This window comes from Scyliorhinus torazame, chromosome 2 (assembly GCF_047496885.1).
Source record: "Scyliorhinus torazame isolate Kashiwa2021f chromosome 2, sScyTor2.1, whole genome shotgun sequence".
Classification (NCBI taxonomy): domain Eukaryota; kingdom Metazoa; phylum Chordata; class Chondrichthyes; order Carcharhiniformes; family Scyliorhinidae; genus Scyliorhinus; species Scyliorhinus torazame.
Window position 1 is genome coordinate 238,387,316 of NC_092708.1, and position 13,501 is coordinate 238,400,816.

Below are 13,501 nucleotides of genomic sequence, written 5' to 3' on the forward strand. Positions count from 1 at the left end.
CACTTTCATCCAGTCTCAAAATATTTTAAAACTCATTCATGAGATGAGGGTTTCACTGGCTAGGCCAGCATTTGTTGCCCATCCCTAATTGCACCTTGAGAAGTGGTGGTGAGCTGCCTTCTTGAATTGCGGCAGTCCATATGGTGTAGGTATACCCACAGTGCTGTCAGGGAGGGAGTGCCTGGATTTTGACCCAGCGGCAGTGAAGGAATGGCAATAAAGTTCCAAGTCAGAATGGTGAGTGGCTTGGAGAGGAACTAGATAATAGCGATCGTGGGTTTGTAAGGTGCTGTCGAAGGAGCCTTAGTGAGTTCCTGCAGTGCATCTTGTAGATGGTACAAATGCTGCCATTGTGCGTCGGTGGTGGAGGAAGTAAATGCATGTGGAAGTGGTGTCAATCAAGCAGGTTGCTTTGTCCTGGATGGTGTTGAGGTTCTGGAGTGCTGTTGAAGCTGCACTCATCCAGACAAGTGGAGAGTATTTGATCACACTCATGACTTGTGCCTTGTAGATGGTGCACAGGCTTTGAGGAGTTGGGAGGTGAGTTACTCACCACAGAATTCCTACCCTTTGATCTGCTCTTGCAGCCACAGTATTTCTATGGCTAGTCCAGTTCAGTTTCAAGTCAATGGTAACTCACAGGATGTTGATAGTGGGGGATTCAGAGATGGTAATGTCACTGTGCGCCAAGGGCTGATGGTTATATTCTCTTTTGTTGGAGTTGCTTGTGTGGCATGAATGTTACTTGCCACTTGTCAGCCCAAGCCTGAATATTGCTGCATTTCGACATGAAATGCTTCAGTATCTGAGGAGTCGGGAATTTAAACAGTGTAAGCTAGTGGCTTCTGTTGGTTTAAAACATTCCATAAGAAAACATTTCATTTTACAGCAGTAAACCAGGTTTACTCAATGGAAAGTCAAATATAACATTATAATTGTGGAGTAGAAAATTCAGCTTCTTGAAACTATTCCAACAATGCGTTAGATCATGCATGATCTGTACCTCAACCTATTTACCCATTATGATCCCTATCCCTTGATATTCTCACCTAACAAAAATCTATTGACCTCAGTCTTGCAAGTTTCAATTGATTTGGCCATCGGTGACAACATTTTAAATCTAGTCATGACTTCAATCAGAGCTATGCATTAAAGTTCACTTATAGAAATAAAAATTATATATTCCACACTAGCAGGATGCCACTGGAACCTACCATGCATCTTAAATGTTCCATCTGTACAAAAACAGACCTAGCCCTGGAAAAGCCCGAAGATGTGTTATGGGGTTAGATTTTTAACAAGAAATGTTATGCATTGTGAAACAGCAGGGAGACAGCTCACCTATAAAGCAGTGCTTTTCATATCCTTAGGATGTCTCAAACTGCTTCACACTGAATTATCACGGAATTAAATCAAATCACAAAATTGTTACAGCGCAGAAGGAGACCATTTGACCCATCGAGTCTGCACCTGCTCTCCAAATGAGCATTATGGCTGAGTGTCATCCCCCTGCCTATTCCCCATACCTCTGCATATTTGTTTCTATTCAACTTGCACCATTTATGGGCCACATGGTGGTACAGTGGTTAGCACTGCTGCCTCACAGGGCCAGGGACCGTGTTCAATTCCAGCCTCGGGTGACTGTGTGGAGTTTGCACAATCTCCCCATGTCTGCTCGTGTTTCTTCCGGGTGCTCCGGTTTCCTCCCACAGCCAAAGGATATGCAGGTGAGGTTGATTGGCCATGTTAAAATTGGTCAATGATGAGAGGGGGAGTTAAATGTTGGCCATATCATTGGGAGAACTCCCTTTTCTTAAAATGGTCCCATGGGATCCTTCACGTTCACCAAAGCAGGCAGAGGACATTACAGAAGCAATTTATCAAATTCTCATTTGTGTCAATTTCAGTCAAGTATTTCAAGCCCACAAGCCTCCATTTCTGACTGGGATTTCTGCCAGTTAGAATTGTGTCCACCACTGCTTTCCATCTGAAATTAATATCTCCCACCCCGATGAACCTCATCACAGCATCCGCACTGATATGGAAGATTAGCTGGAGAAACTAAAGTCTTTTTTAACAATATCAGCAATGTTAAAAAAAGCTGCAGCAGGAATTAAGGATATATAGTCAGCCCAACGGAACACTATATGGCACATGAATTGTGCTATGATCCCAGTTAATGTTATAACTGGACGTGAAGATCCCAGAATGGAACACCAGCTCAAAAGACAGTAACATTTACGTTTTAAAAATAAAACACAGAGGAACAGGGTCATAGGATCACTAATTCGTTTTAGCAATAAGAATTTTTAAAATTACAACTGGAAAAAAAATTGGGTTATGATACAATACGCCTTTACTCCCTCCTTAGCTTAAAAATTATGCACAGGTCTTAGCCTTCTTCTCACCTCAGTCTGTCTTTACTAAGCAGTGCTTTATTTTAGATCCTTTAACCTCGCACTTCTTGGAAACTTCTCTTCATTTCTCTAGTTTCCTTACCGAGCTCCTCTTCAGATCTCTGCACTGATTTTCTTTTTTAATGTATTTTATTACAAATTCAAACCAAATTTTGTTTCAAAGAACATTCTCACATACCATTAATATGTACAGTTTGAACATTTTTTCCCCGTTTATATCCCTCCCGCACCATGGTGACAAACAATCCTTAAACATGAAGCCCTTCCTCTGACCCCCTTAAGGCAAATCTAATCTTCTCCAGGCTCAAAGAGTCCCGTACATATGCCATCCATGCCACCACCCCAATGGTGCTGCCGACCATCAATTCAGTAGTGTCCTTTGCAGGGCAATCAAAGAGGCAAAGTCCATCACATCGGCCCTCTCCCACCCCCTACAACTCCAGCATTTCTGATACCCTGAGGGGAGTGGGAAGCGGGCCGATGTGGTGGCCTTTGCCTTTTGATTGCCAGTGATGTCAAGGGGCATGGCATTACCCCAAACCCTAGTATCTCCGACAACACCTTAAACAGACATTCCTTAAAACCCCTCCAAGTTCTCACACCCCCCGAACATATGGGCATGGTTCACCGACCCCCTCCCACACTTTTCATAGCAATCTTCTACCCCCGGGAATAATCCACTCATCCAGGCCCGCGTCATGTGCACCCTGTGCCCCACCTTTGTTATGGGCCAGGGTTTAGAGAACCCTAAAGTGTATCATGGAGATCACCTGACCCACAACTTTTAATAGATTGTGGTATAGGGAGCACACGGCCCACTCTACAGGTGTGGTACAGCAGAAATGGAAAATTATTTTTTAAAGCCAAACAATGTTTATTCTAGGAACTCAAGTTAACCTTTTTAAAACATAGTGAACATCTTAGCAACCATCAATTCAAATACAACCCCCAAAGAATACAACACTAAGTAATCCTTAATAACCTTTAACATCCAGAAGACTTAAAAAATAACTTTTAACACAGAAGGTTAAAGTCACTACTGAGAGCAGTTATTAGTTTTAAATCACCAAAGGATCGATTTACATTCTTTAGATTACAGAGAGAGAGACTAATACCCCTTTCTGGCTGTGACTGCAGCTATCCAGCTCTGAAAACGAAACTAAAACACACCCTGCAGCAAACAGCCTAAAACTAAAGTAAAAAACTGACAGACAGCCCAGCTCCACCCACACTCTGACATCACTGATAAACACCCATTCCTTAAAGGTACATTTCTTAAACACCCATTTCTTAAAGGTACTCTCACTACATATATTTATATACACACCCATTTATAAACACCCATTTCTTAAAGGTACTCTCACATGACACCTTAAATTGTCCGAGACTCATCCTCGCGCACGAGGAGGTCGCGTCAATTCGGCGCAGCACTTCACTCCATATACCCCATCCTAGCTCGATCCCCAGCTCCTCTTCCCATTTGCACTCAACCTTGTTCACCAATGCCTTCTCTTTATTTTGCACTTGTTTTCTTAATTCTACTCCATGGTATGGCTTTTCTCCGAGCAGAGCTGAAGAGATGTTCCCTCTCTAGCCTTCCAAACCACTGCTTCAAGCAGAGCTGTGAGAGCTGCCTTGTCTCTCACTACCTACCTTCAACAGTCCACAAATTAGCTAAACTAAAACTTAAAAGCTTCCCTATCGTACAAGACCCCAACTGCTAAGTCACACATACATGCCTTTTATTTATCCTTCATGATGTCGCCCTCTCAAAGCACAATAGAAACATAGTTAGACCTTAATCAACTCCCACACACACAAACACCTTTCTCCAGCATGAATATACAATAGGTTTTACCCTTCCAGGCACAGAAAATTTTAATTAAATCCATTTAAAACTATACCTTATTTTGAAAGTTTACCAAAACAAATATAAATCCCTTAAAACTCCCTTTATTTTCCTAACAATTGACAAGGGCTCCAATTTCATATAAGCACACAACTTAGCAAAAGGCACTGTTATAGGAGTGAAGGTTTGCACTAGTTGAATTATTGCTATTTAAAAAAATATATTATATATATGCAGTTTAGCTGCCTCTGTGGATAGTCTCCCTGTGATGAACCTCATTGCACTCAAAGGATTAATATTCCAGAACAATTCTATGGTGGCTTAGCCAGCAATAATGCCAGTTTCCTGGGGGAAAGGTGGGTCATTTAAATAACAAGTTCAGTTGTGGTCTGGGATGGGAGGGGGTGGAAGAAAAGCCCTCAGGTGATCAACTTGAAGCAATAATGTGACTCTAATATAAATATGCAATGGCCACGATGGCAATTTGGTAACTTCGCATCACAACTTGTTCGTAAGGTACTAGGCAGTGTTTAAACATACATTTTGGAGATTTTGGGAGAATTTGAATATTTAAAAAGGGAATTGTCTGGATGCTCAAACCAGCCATGTACATTTTCTGCTTACAATATATTGGCCTAGAGTTTTATTGTGGGAATGAATCTAAAGGCATCTGCTGTTAGTTTGACTTGTCCTTGCATATTTAGGTTTATACAATTTTGTGCATGGCAAGCTGTTGAAAGAGTGTAATGGTGTAGTGAAGGGGCAGTGCAGCTAGAATGGGAGTGAAGTAACTGTGCATCTCCTTGATCAACTTGATTGAAAGATTGGGAAATAAACCAAGTTATGACAGACGAACAAGTGTAAGATAGACTGGGGTGAATTCAATATGGGTACATAAAGAGAAATACAAAAAGAAACAAATCAAAGATTTGGATAAGTCGAGAGACAGAGAGAGAATAAGAGAGGAAGAAAGAGGAAGATGGAAGAAAATTGCTGTGTCTAAAAAAAAAATCATTTAAAAAATCTCCAACAATTAACATCCAAAGGAAAGAGACTCCATACTTTGTATTATAAAATATCAGTGGTAGCGATTGGCAAAAAATACCAGGGTGAATTAACAGGATTCTGTGCACTCTTAATAACATGACTTAACATTCTGTGGCAAGTTTAGTTCACATCTACCACACAAGTACAGCAACCGGACAAAATGAAATGCATTGCGATGGTGAGGCAGATAGTGAAATGCAACCTTCTCAAAGTGACACATCTTAGGCAACAGCTTTTAGGCATTGTTAGTTAACCACATATCTGCCCCTCTCCTAAAGCTGCTGCGCCTTTTGCACATAAATAAGAGTGAGCGGATTAATTTGTCAGCTTCTTGAAGTGTTTCACTTTGTGGACTGCTCTCCAAGGTACTGAATATTAAAACAGGTGATGCTATGAAGAATACTTGTAACAAAGTCAATACTGCAATGAAGCTGAAATTATCAACGAGACGAGGTTTTTCAAAAAAATAAACAATGAACAAATCCACAAGTTTGAAGGACGGCGGAAGTAGTCACTATATAGTCTAATAGGATTCCTCTCACATGGTGACTTTAAATATGGATCTCAATGGCTACATGGTTCTAGAGATACAACAACAAATACCACAAATCTATTGGTCTTATTTTCACACAGTTACTTTTAAAATTAATCACACAGCACAAATCTTACTTGTGCCATTAATCCCAACTGAATATTCTAATCTTTTGTTCAATGTTTTGAGGTAAGCCTTGTTTGCTTGACATTGCAATATGCTGGCATAAATGGCATCACCTGCTATGAATTCACACTCATGGGGCGAAATTCTCCTACCCGCCCCGCCACATTTCTGCGCTGACCGGTCGGCGGGAGTCTCCGTAACGCCGGCCGGTCAATGGGGTTTCCCATTGTGGGGCAGCCCCACGCCGTCGGGAAACCCCCGGGCGCCGGCAGAACGGAGACTCCCGCCGGCGGAGAATGACGCCCATGGTACTTCAAACGACCATTACCTGAAGGTATGTTATTCTCTGCTGAACCAAATCTGTCAGATCCATGGCCTCTTTCTCTCTCCATTTATCAGCGCCGTCTGTTTGGCTGAGGTAGTATACATCAGTCATAATGGACCTAAACAATTGCAAGGAAACACAAACAAGTTTTTAAAAATTCAAATGTCCAGTTGGCATATCGCAATCACAAACACCAATAACAGGGGACTGATTAACATAAAACATTGGGAAAATTCCATCTTCCTCTCTCTCTTTCTCTCACCCCGCCCATTGAACACATTTTAATTTAGTTGAGACTAAAGCGAATGAAAGTTGGCAACCTGGAGATGCATACAATTTACTTGGGTAAACCGAATTGATGGGACAAAATTCCATCACCTTATAGCTCCCAAGTCTGCAGTATAAACTCCTTCCTTTCTCATTTCGTGTCTACCAGTAAAAGGTGGAGTGAATGTTACAATGCTGCATGATGTGTTTCAGTCTTGTTGTGGGCCAGGGTTTAGAGAACCCCAAAGTGTATCATGGAGTTCACCTGACCTACAACTTTTACTAGATTGTGGTATGGGGAGCACACGGCCCACTCTACAGGAGTGGTAAAGCAGAAATGGAAAAGTATTTTTTTAAGCAAAACAATGTTTATTCTATGAACTCAAATTAACCTTTTTAAAACATACAGTGAATATCTTAGCAACCATGAATTCAAATACAACCCCAAAGAATGCAACACTAAGTAATTCTTTAAGCTTTCCTTTTAACATCCATAAGTCTTAAAACACCTTTTACCAGAAGCACATTAGGTTAAAGTCACCACTGTTATTAGTTTTGAATTACGAGGATCGATTTACGGTCTTTAGGTTACAGAGAGAGACTCTAATACATCTTCTGGCTGTGACTGCAGCTACCCAGCTCTGAAAACGAAACTAAAACACACCCTGCAGTAAACAGCCTAAAACAAAAGTAAAAAGCTGACAGACAGCCCAGCTCCACCCACTCTCGGACATCACTGCAGTAGTTTTTTTTGTAAAATATTTTTATTCTCCATTTTCAAATTTTCTTCAGAATTTACATCCCACCAACAAGCAGTAAACGGTAACAAATACAAAGCCAATCCTCTTATCAACAACAACGATCCCATCCTCCCACCACCCCAAACTACAGCCCACCTGACAATATAAGCAACAAATAAATCAAACCCTCCCACGGTGGGAAAAGCAAAGGAAAAAAAAGAAAAATGAATCAGGAATTGCCTATGGTCACCATTGACCTATAGAGTCCACCCCCCCCCCCCCAATACTCAATGCCATCTAATCCCCGAAAGAGTACCGTAAATGACACCCATGAATTGTAAACCCCCCCCCTCCCTGACTCCTCCCCTCCACTTCCTCTTATAAAACTCCTCCCCCCAACCTCTGTTCCTTCCCCCCAACATTCCACCCCGGCTAGACCGCTCGGACCCTGTTCTGCCAGGCTCCGATGGCCGAAGCCCCTCCCCCCACTTCACTCCCGTTCACTACCCGGCTTAAACCGGCCAGCGTGGAGGACCCCGCCCGGATCTCTTTCCCCCTTGCCCGGTCCCAGGAAAACCAAGAAACCCCCTTTAGCACACAAACCCCGCATACGCACCCAGTGACAGTGACGATTTGGTGACATATTTCAAGTCAAGGTTGGTGTGTGACTTGGTGGTGCTCCCATGTTGTTTCTGCCCTTGTCCTTCTGGGTGATAGAAGTCATGGGTTTGGAAGGTGCTGTTGAAGGAGCCTTAGTGAGTTGCTGCAGTGGAGCTTGTGGCTGATACATGCACTGCTGCTGTGCAGGTGGTGGAGGGGCGGAATGTTTATGGTGGTGGATGGGGTGCCATTCAAGTGGGCTGCTTTGTCCTGGACTCTTTGCCCAGGCAAAGTGCAGAATACAGAGTTAAAAGTAAGTTATTATAAGAAAGCCTCAATGGAGATTTAACATTCATGCAATGTTTCATCCTTTGAACAGACCGAAATTGGTTAACTGTATAAGTCAAAAACTAGAAAAACATCTCCATGCACTTTTAGATGCAAATTTAAATTATTCAATTTGCATATCTTTGACAAGTTCAATTAAACCTTTTCAAATTATCTCACTACCAATTACTTCTTGCACCCCATCTCACGATCAGTTTTTTTTTACATCTTTGTTTGCTGTTTTCACACGTCCACATCCCATTCACCCTCTGTACAGCTGGGCAATAAACTGCTGCCAAAGGGAACTCAAAATCCAGCTTTGGCAACATTGGAAAAGAGCCCACCTCCTGATTCCACTTTCACCCTCCACCCCCCTACTCCACCTCCCAGAAAGGATTAACTGGGACGGCCAGGCAGGCATCCCAGGCAGCGTTCAATACCCTATCACTCATTATTAAACTGTTCTTTTCATTCCCGCTTCGATGGCTTGAGAATAAAGATGGCTTACAATATCAACAAAGTGAAGAAACAAAAGAAAAAGCATGACTGTGCCCAGCAAGTGTACAATTCAGGATAGACAGTTGAAGACAGTCAAATGTCATCTTTCAATATTCGCAGCCTTTGGCTGAAGCTGCCGTTCTCAATTACAGTCTCCTGCTTGACTGAATATTACTGCTGTTGAGTAATGGTTTAATAAGAAGTGCACATCTCCTTGGAAACCTCAGGATGTCATTCCAAGCACAGAAGCAGATGTCAGGGTTGGAAAGCTTGAAGCAGTACCGCTGTGTCACAGCAGATCACAAGCATTTGGGTAAAATGGTGTCACATTTTAATTGATGGCAGCCAGATTCAAGGTGGTGTCATTTGTAATCCTAGGCGTTTCCATGACAAAAGGTGTTCAGTTTGACAACTTCCCATTTGACTGCAGCACTCACAACCACGCCCGAGTGTCAGACTTTGGAAAATTGGCTACGTGAAAGTTTCCTAAACATGTACAGCATCCTTCAACCCGGAGGACATTTGGCACGTGGGAAAGATGCCTACAGATCCTCTAGCTGTAACCTGCAGTCAGTGAAAATCCCAGCCTTTGCTGCGGACTCACACCAATGCTCATCCCAGATGTTTGCAAATGATGGACTTGGCCTCACCTTTGCATCAGTAGTGTTTTATCTTCTGAGTTATTTCGGGTTTATATTGCATGTCGAGTTAAAAATTGTATTATACCATCCCAGTCAGCATCTTACAGAAAAATATCTGCTCTGCCTTAGGAAAGAAAAAAACAGCCAAGTTTTCTGTTCCTCCTCACAATCCTGCAATCCTTGTGGTCCGATAAAGACTGTGGGCTAATTTCACTGCCCCTCGGCGTTGGGATCACGAATCGCGATCAGGCATTAAATCGAACGTTTGGCCGACATCGAGCTGTGCGCTGAACCGACAGCTATGCTCTGGCCCCCTGCTGGTGGCAGGATCAGGGTTCATGCCCACATGCCAATGGGAGGACGCTAATGGACATTTGTGGGTCTTAATGATGCATTTGTATCTGCTCAGCAGGTCAGGAACCGTACATTCCAGCCCTGTGTGACTTTCCGGTCCAGAGAACATAGTCTCCCAAACGGGCAATCTCACCCTGTGTTTGGCCATTAAGCCTGCTGCCATTCATTATCAAATCTCACATATGAATAATGATCAGTTAAGCTAGGCACTGTGGATACATAGCCCTTGTAAAAACAAGTCAGTCCCTTTAGGGGAGACAAGGAAAAGAAAGTTGGCGAAGAATGAAAAATGCAAAAAACAAAATATACTTTACAAATACCCATCTTCCTGACTTGTTCCAACTTAGAAGAATGATGTTGTTTGTCAGAAAACAAAGTCAAAATCACTCTACCTTTCAGAACATATTGCCTTGCAAAGCATTGCCCACAAGCCTTTTCACACCAGGAAGATGTTTTGCAGTTCTCACTGGTTGGCATCACGTGCACTGGATAGTAAGGAGTGTCATTTGGGGATAATTAAGCTGGACAGTGACTCCATCTGTCAATCCAAGAACTCAGGCAATGAGCGCAAGAGCTTACCTGATGGACCATTTAGGATTTTCACATTCCATATTTAATATCTTTACTACTGCCTTGAGTGAAGGGCAACACGTCAACACAATTTGCACAACAAATGTTGTTTTCCTTCTAGAATGGCACAACTACCCTTCTGTATTAAATATCTTGCTTGGTCTGATCAAGAAAAACCTTTATGCAGATGGCATGCAGTTTGGTGCTGAGGTGATTGTGGGAGGTGAAGAACAACTACATCTTATCTTTTATTAAACAGTGGCAATTGCAAATGGTAACCATCTTTGGTACTAATCCCTTTTTTATTTCTCCAGCTGTATGACCAAGTCAGCCATGCAGTTGTGTAACATTTGGAAAATTTGAAACAAAGAACTTTCATTTCAAGTTATACATTCCTTCCAATGCTTATCCACTAACAAGTTTGCTTAAAAAGAACGGCAGAATAGCTCCATCAAAAGAACTTGCATGTTAAAATTAAACTGGCGATGGAAAATGGTGACGCTCATATGAATTTATAAATCATAGTTGATCACCCCTTACCAAACCTAACTCTCCCTGGCTGAACCTGAAATTCTGGGTATACACAGAAAATCTAGCTTCCGGAACCAAGGAGTCGCCAATGCAGTATTTTATGGTATCCATCCAATTGTGGAACTGGAGCTTATAAGACAGACATGACAGATTGGATGAATATTTCTTTCACGTCTTGCTGTATAACTAAGACCCAGATCTCGCTACTTCATGGTTTATTCAAATGTTCTGTACAAATTGACCTGCAGCATTTAATCTGCACCAATATAGCTATCTCACTCAAAGTGGGCAGAGCAATGGAGAAGATAAAATACCGCATTTCATTCTGGTAGCGCACTTTATCAGGGCTATTTACTTTATCAGGTTAATGTTCAAGCAGCTATGAAGTGTTTCTGGTATGGTGTCGGCATGTTTGGCCAAAAAACACTCCACTTTCCTGAAGGCAAATCTATATTATGTATTAGCACACATCAACAAAAAAAGAACCTGAAACTACAGTGCTACTGTGAAAACATAATTCTGCAAGATAGGTAACTTATGTCAAGAAGAGTCAACCATTGACTTCGCCAGACCACCAACATTTCGGCCGGGATTGTCTGGCTGCTCCTGCCAGTGGGATCTTCCGGTCCCGCGTGTTTCCCAGCGGTGTGAGGTGCATACAATGGGAAGCCACACTGACAGCGGTGGGACCAGGAGATCTCACCGCCAGCCAATGGCGGGAGGCCGTGTCCAGTGCCGTGAAATACGCTGTGGGTGTGCGCAGAAAATCTCACCCAGAAATCTCCAATGTTTGGAAATAATGCCAGTCACAGTGAATTTCATGGAAAAGTCAAACTATCCCACATTTCAATGGTTGGAGTGAACGACAAAACAGTTATCAAACTGAGGTCCTGAAAGGCCACTGGAAATTGCAAGAGCAAGGTTTGACAGGTGTGCAGTTCCGAGACAGATTGGTGGCTATAAAATCCACTTGGAGCATTAATGAACCTCTCTGAGGCAGCTGAAACAGCAACATTTTCTTTTTTTTTTTAAATGTGCCGTCTGTTTGCTTGATGGAAGTTTTCTATTGCTGCGTGATGACTTTTCCGTTTGACTTGGGACTGAAAGCCAGCTGTCATGATGATTCAGGCCTTCCAGAATGTACTCCCTCATCACACAAAAGAATCTGTGGTGGAGGTTATTATTAAACTGCGGATGGCAGAGACTCTCATCGCTTTCTAAAATTGTTTCCAATGTTATGCAATGTCAGAGCTGCACAATGCACAGTGAAATCTCAAGCTTTCAGAGGCAGTGGTGCAGTCCCACAAGCTGAAAGGGACTTTTAATGGCCCTTGAACATCTGCCACGCAAATAATAAAAATGAAAGTAGATGCTTTCAACATTGCTGCGTTATTGAGGAGCGAGTGGATCTTACCGCTGCTGGTGGCCAAGGTTCTCGAGCAACGCGTCCGCATGCCTTTGTGCCTCCTCGCCCTCCAGGTGTTTCACCTTCTTGACTTCACTCTGTACAAAGAACCACAGCTCCTTCACTCCATTCTCAATCTTACGTCGTAACTCCTCATGTTCTTTCCCAGGACCTGCTGCAACGCAAGAGAAAAGCTCCAAGTGAGCATTTGGAATCACCTCACTTCACTGACCGTATGTGCTCTCCTGACAAAGGCACCTTGTTTATAGAAATCATAGAATTCCTACAGTGCAGAAAGAGGCCATTCAGCCCATCAAGTCTGCACCGACCCTCTGAAGAGCACCCTACCGAGATTTACTGCCCCTCTCTATCCCCTTAATCTGCACATCATTGGACGTCAAGGGATAATTTAGTATGGTCAATCCACCCAATTTGCACATCTTTGAACTGTGGGAGGATAGGAGTACCTGGAGGAAACCCACACAGACAAGGGGAGAACATGCAGACTCCACACAGACAGTCATCCGAGGCTGGAATTGAACCCAGGACCCTGGAGCTGTGATACAGCAGTGCTAACCACTGTGCCACCGTGCTGTCCTAAATTCTGCCCCAAGTGAAATGAGGGGCCATTAGCATTTAAACATTTAACCAGTGGAAAATCTAATCCAGCCCTCTGGTAATCTGTGTTGCATTTAATGTTAAATAAAGACAGATACTGCAGAAAATGACCAATTTTGTATGTTCATTCGCTAAAGCAGTTAGCCCAAGGAATATTCTGCATTTTTCCAGAGTAAGAACACCTCAGTCTTGGATCCATTTCTAAGATTCACCTTCAGCGCTACTCAGTGGTAGGAAATGTGTCCTGGTTTTCAGAGTCCAAAAAGGATTAGTTCTCACACTGCTTATGTTCAGAATACAGAAGACATTCAGAAATTATTCAGTCTACCAGGTAGGATAAGCAGGTCAACCATGCTGAAGAGAGGTGTGGTGGGACAGAGCAACATGAGGGCCTTCCTAATCTACACACAATTACGAAGAGGTGTAAAAAGTTAGTGTCATTCCTTATGCATCACTGCCACCAGCTTGATGTACCCTGAATGTCCTCTCCTTGATCAGCCATTTCCTGGCCAAAATGCAAACTGCTGCCACATCACCAGCTCCCATCACAAACTCTCTGGCCCATTCATGGTTGAGTTCAGCAGAGCAAAGCCTGGTCTGAGGAGTCGATCTGAATGTCATGGCGTACAGTGTCAACCACTCAGAATACCTTTT

General features: G+C 42.8%; 1 protein-coding gene across 6 annotated transcripts in view; it reads right to left on the minus strand.

Moving 5' to 3' along the window:
* The window catches only part of LOC140396632 (alpha-(1,6)-fucosyltransferase), a 1,055,147-nt gene that overhangs the window by 186,583 nt on the left and 855,063 nt on the right, over window positions 1–13,501 (minus strand). For all 6 annotated transcript variants that reach the window (XM_072485445.1, XM_072485437.1, XM_072485429.1 and 3 more), the window contains 2 exons: window positions 12,239–12,404; window positions 6,300–6,414 (listed from right to left, as the gene is read on the minus strand). In XM_072485445.1, the coding sequence (XP_072341546.1) occupies window positions 6,300–6,414; window positions 12,239–12,404 (281 nt within the window). The remainder of the gene's footprint in view (window positions 1–6,299; window positions 6,415–12,238; window positions 12,405–13,501) is intronic.